This window comes from Marmota flaviventris, chromosome 6 (genome assembly GCF_047511675.1).
Source record: "Marmota flaviventris isolate mMarFla1 chromosome 6, mMarFla1.hap1, whole genome shotgun sequence".
NCBI lineage: Eukaryota > Metazoa > Chordata > Mammalia > Rodentia > Sciuridae > Marmota > Marmota flaviventris.
Genome location: NC_092503.1, coordinates 127,920,629 through 127,924,777, shown reverse-complemented (window position 1 = coordinate 127,924,777; position 4,149 = coordinate 127,920,629). Strand labels below are relative to the sequence as shown.

General features: G+C 34.0%; 1 protein-coding gene across 1 annotated transcript; it reads right to left on the bottom strand.

Annotated features, from left to right (window-relative positions):
* Positions 1 to 1,901: 1,901 nt before the first annotated feature.
* Positions 1,902 to 2,837, bottom strand: LOC114082143 (olfactory receptor 2B11-like). The gene has a single exon (XM_027923528.3). It carries the CDS (start codon positions 2,835 to 2,837, stop codon positions 1,902 to 1,904), a length of 936 nt encoding a protein of 311 aa, XP_027779329.3.
* Positions 2,838 to 4,149: the final 1,312 nt, after the last annotated feature.

The window sequence follows — 4,149 nt, the reverse complement described above, 5'->3', positions numbered from 1 at the left end:
CATAAGATTTAACATAAAAAATCCTCAACAAGTTAGGTACAGAAGTAACATACCTTAATGTATTAAAGGTTGTAAATAACAAATCTACTACTAATATCCTATCAAATGGGGAAAAGCTAAAAACATTTCCTCAAAGATCTGAAGTGAGATAAGGATACTCACTTTTACCAATCTTATTTAATATAGTATTGGAAGTCTTGATAAGAGCAATTATGCAAGAAAATAAATGCAGTGTATCCAAATTGGAAAGAAGTTAAATTATCAATGTTTGCATATGATATGATTTTTTACATAGAGAAAGCTATATAATCATCAAAAGATATTAGAACTGATAAACACAGTAAAGTTGCAGATACAAAGTCGACATACAGGAAAAAAAAAGCAGCATTCACATATAGCAAAAGCAGAGTTACAAATTAAGTTGCAAAAAAAAGCAATTTAATTTGTAATAGCTGTAAAAAAATAAAGGTATTTAGGAATTAGTTTAATTATGAAGCAACAGATCTCTATAATAAAAATTATAAAACATTGGTAAAAATTATAAAGTACATAAAAAGGAAAAAAATTTCCATGTTTATGAATTAGAGAATTAATATTGTTAAAATGACTATACTACCCAAAATGATCTATAGATTCATTGCAATTCCCATCAAAATACCAATGACTTTCTTCATAGAAATAGAAAAAAAGTCCTACAATTGGCTGTAAAGCATACTCTGCAGTGATAGCAAGCAATTCTTTCCTATTCAAAAGGCATTCCTGACTATTCCAATTTATGCACAGAAATGTTGCCAGATTGCCAATAAATATAACTTCTTTTTACTCTCACTAATTCAGAGGACTCATTTTTTTAATGAAATATCTCTCTATTTTACCCACTAAAATGGATTAAGCTGTATATTAAAATATTTAATATTTTAAAATATTATATACAATATAAAATAATAAATAATATATAACATATTCATTAAGCAATGGCATCTGCATAAATTGAGGTTAATCAATCATGAGATTCAGGATTCTGTGAAAGCATAGACTGCTTCACAGAGACTGCAGAGTGTAGCCAGTCTGTACATAATCCTGGGCCATATTTGAGGAGACTGATAAAATGTTTTCATTTAAACTGAGCTCATTAACTGCATTCCTGTGCTATTGTTATGATTACTTGCTTAATCTATTGTTATAGTTTGGATATGAGGTGTCTCCCTGAGCTCCTGTATTAATGCAGGCATTTTGAAAGGTAGAATGATTGAATTGTGAAAGATGTAACCTAATTATCATAGTTTGAATGGACTGACTGGGTGATAACAATAGGTAGGAGAGGAATGGCTGGAGGAGGTGTGTCATTGGGGGCCATCCCTGAAAGGATTCATCTTCCTTTTCCCTCTTCTCCCTCTGTTTTGTTTATGCAACAAGGGAAGCAGTCTCCCTCTGCTATATCCTTCCCCCATGATTCCCTGCCTCACCATGGACCTATTTTTGATGGTTTATGGATTGAGATCTCTGAAACTATGAGCACCAAATAAGCTTTCCTTCCTCTAAATTGTACATGTCAATTATATTGGTCACAGCAATGAAAAATCTGACTAAAACAACTATTCAATATGTGATATAACTTATGTTGTTAGTTTTTAAATTACTTAACAAAATTGTCTCAGAGCATAGCAACCAGAATAGAATTATTTTAATATAATCTCACAACAAATAGGTGATGTTGGTGAACATTGGCTAAATATCATCCCATTTACCATAGATTATAAAGAATATAAAAAATATCACATGCTTTTCAAGAAGAACCTGTAATATGAGATAGGATTATGAGAATTAGACGTAGGTGTCAGAGATCCATATGCCCCTACTCTAATTGTTAAATAATTTAATTTGATGTCTACCAAGTATCACTAGCATCTGAAAATGCCCATCATAAGTTTGTTTAATGCTCCCTTCACATCCTTATTCCTTAGTGTGTAGATGAATGGGTTGATTGTAGGAATCATCACTCCATAGAACAGAGCCATGAACTTGGGTTGATCCCTCGAGATGGAAGAGGGGGATTGAATGTATGTGCTAATGCCTGGGCCATAAAATAAGAAAACTACAATGAGATGAGAGGAGCATGTCCCAAAAGCCTTTTTCCTTCCTTCAGAAGATTTAATCTTAGATATGGCATGTCCAATACTCACATAGGAGACAAGAATTAAGCATAGAGGAACAGCTATTAAAAAAGAGCATACCAGAGAGAGTGTAAACTCATTAGCCTCCTTTTCCCCACAGGCAGTCTTTATCAGAACTGGAATCTCACAAAACAAGTGATCCAGTTTATTGATGCCGCATAGTGGCAACTGTAATGTTAGAGTGACCTCAAAGACACCATAAGTAATTCCACTTATCCACATAATGGACACTAACAGGATACAGATGTGCTGATTCATGATAAGGGTGTAGTGCAGAGGCCTGCAGATGGCCACATAGCGATCAACAGCCATGAGAGCCAGGAGAAGACATTCTGTGCTTCCCATTGTACTGAAAAGAAACAACTGAACTGCACACCCCACATAGCTGATGGTCTTCTTAGAGCTACCCAGGTTAAATAGCATCTGAGGCACAATGCTTGTGGTGTAACACATGTCCAAGAAAGAGAGGTTGGTGAGGAAGAAATACATGGGACTGTGGAGACTGGGATCTAACTTGGACACCAGAATGATGGCAATGTTTCCCATCATGGCCATTGGGTATGTTATGAGAAGAATAACAAACAGAGGAAGCTCTAGCCAAGGGCGGTCATCAAAGCCTAGTAGGATGAACTCTTCTGGGTGGCTTTCATTAATGAGTGCCATTCTCTTCAGTTTGCTTCCCCTGTATTAAGAAAGTGTCAAAAAGAGAGTTATGAAATGTTGAAACATAGTTCAATATTGGCAATCCATTCACATATGATGGCATGCAGTTACATATGGGGCAAATAATATAAATGATGTTATGCCAGGTGACCAAATTACCTTTCACATCAGTACAAATTAAAGGAAGTTACTTTCAACATGTAAAATTACCTTTCTAAAACTGAAATTCCTCCTATATTTAATCAGTCTGACAATAAATATGTCCTGGAGTACTGATAAAGATGCAAGGAGAAGTGGATGTGACTATGTTTTAGAGACTTCTAACAATGTGTCATGGGACAATAGAATCTGAATATTTTTACTTAGACATACGACTGCCAGTGGATATGAGGTACCTCATATTCAAGCAATAGCAAAAGAAGTAGGTGGAAAATACCTGGCCCTATGAAAAACAAGATAATCCTTATTTAATTCAAATAATTAATTGAATAATTATATTACCTCCATGCATAGTAAGAAGACTGTGTTGAATCAACTATTTCTTAGCCTTTTAGAATTGAGTGAAAGTTTCAAATATTTTTAACATCAGTTTTTTTAAGTATAAATTGAGACAGTTAAGATTTTCCACTGCTTAAAAGTTTGGTTTTGCAGTCCAGTGTATTGGTGCAGGCCTATAACACCATGTGCTCGAGAGGCTCAGATAGCAGGAGTGCAGGCTTGTGGTCAACAAGGGTAACCTATGGAGAGCCTGTGTCAAAATTTAAAAATATAAAGAACTGGGATGTAATGCAGTGGTAGAGGACCCCTAGTTTTAATTCCACTACTGCAAAACAAACAAACAAACAAACAGAATAGATTTTCAATGTGCTTTTTCTCACATAACTGATAAGTTCAAACTTTGAGCATTTAAGTTTTATATTAAATTTTAGTTAATTTATCCTTATAAGGGACTTTCCATTATAAAATAAACATAATATTATCCTATTTAAGTATGAGCATTTGAAAAATGATAAGTAATTGACTGATTATACATGGCTACAACCATATTTTTTGAACTACACATAACTGCTGTCAGGAGAAACCTCAATATCCCAGTTCAGGCCCCAGAGACTTATTCAAATTCACCAATCATTTCACATTTCAAGTACATACATATGTCTGTTTCTCAGCTAAAAGACACAATAAAAACAACAAAATTCGTTAGCTGAGTAAAGGAGTATTTTGAGAAAGGAAAATGAAGTAAAGTAGGTTTTAAAATTTATATTTTTCTTTTTCGTCAGTGGTGAAATATAGTCCATAAAATCCCTAATCT

Excerpts from the sequence above, each read along its gene's own strand:
- LOC114082143 (XM_027923528.3), bottom strand. The coding sequence starts at position 2,837 with ATGGCACTCATTAATGAAAGCCACCCAGAAGAGTTCATCCTACTAGGC.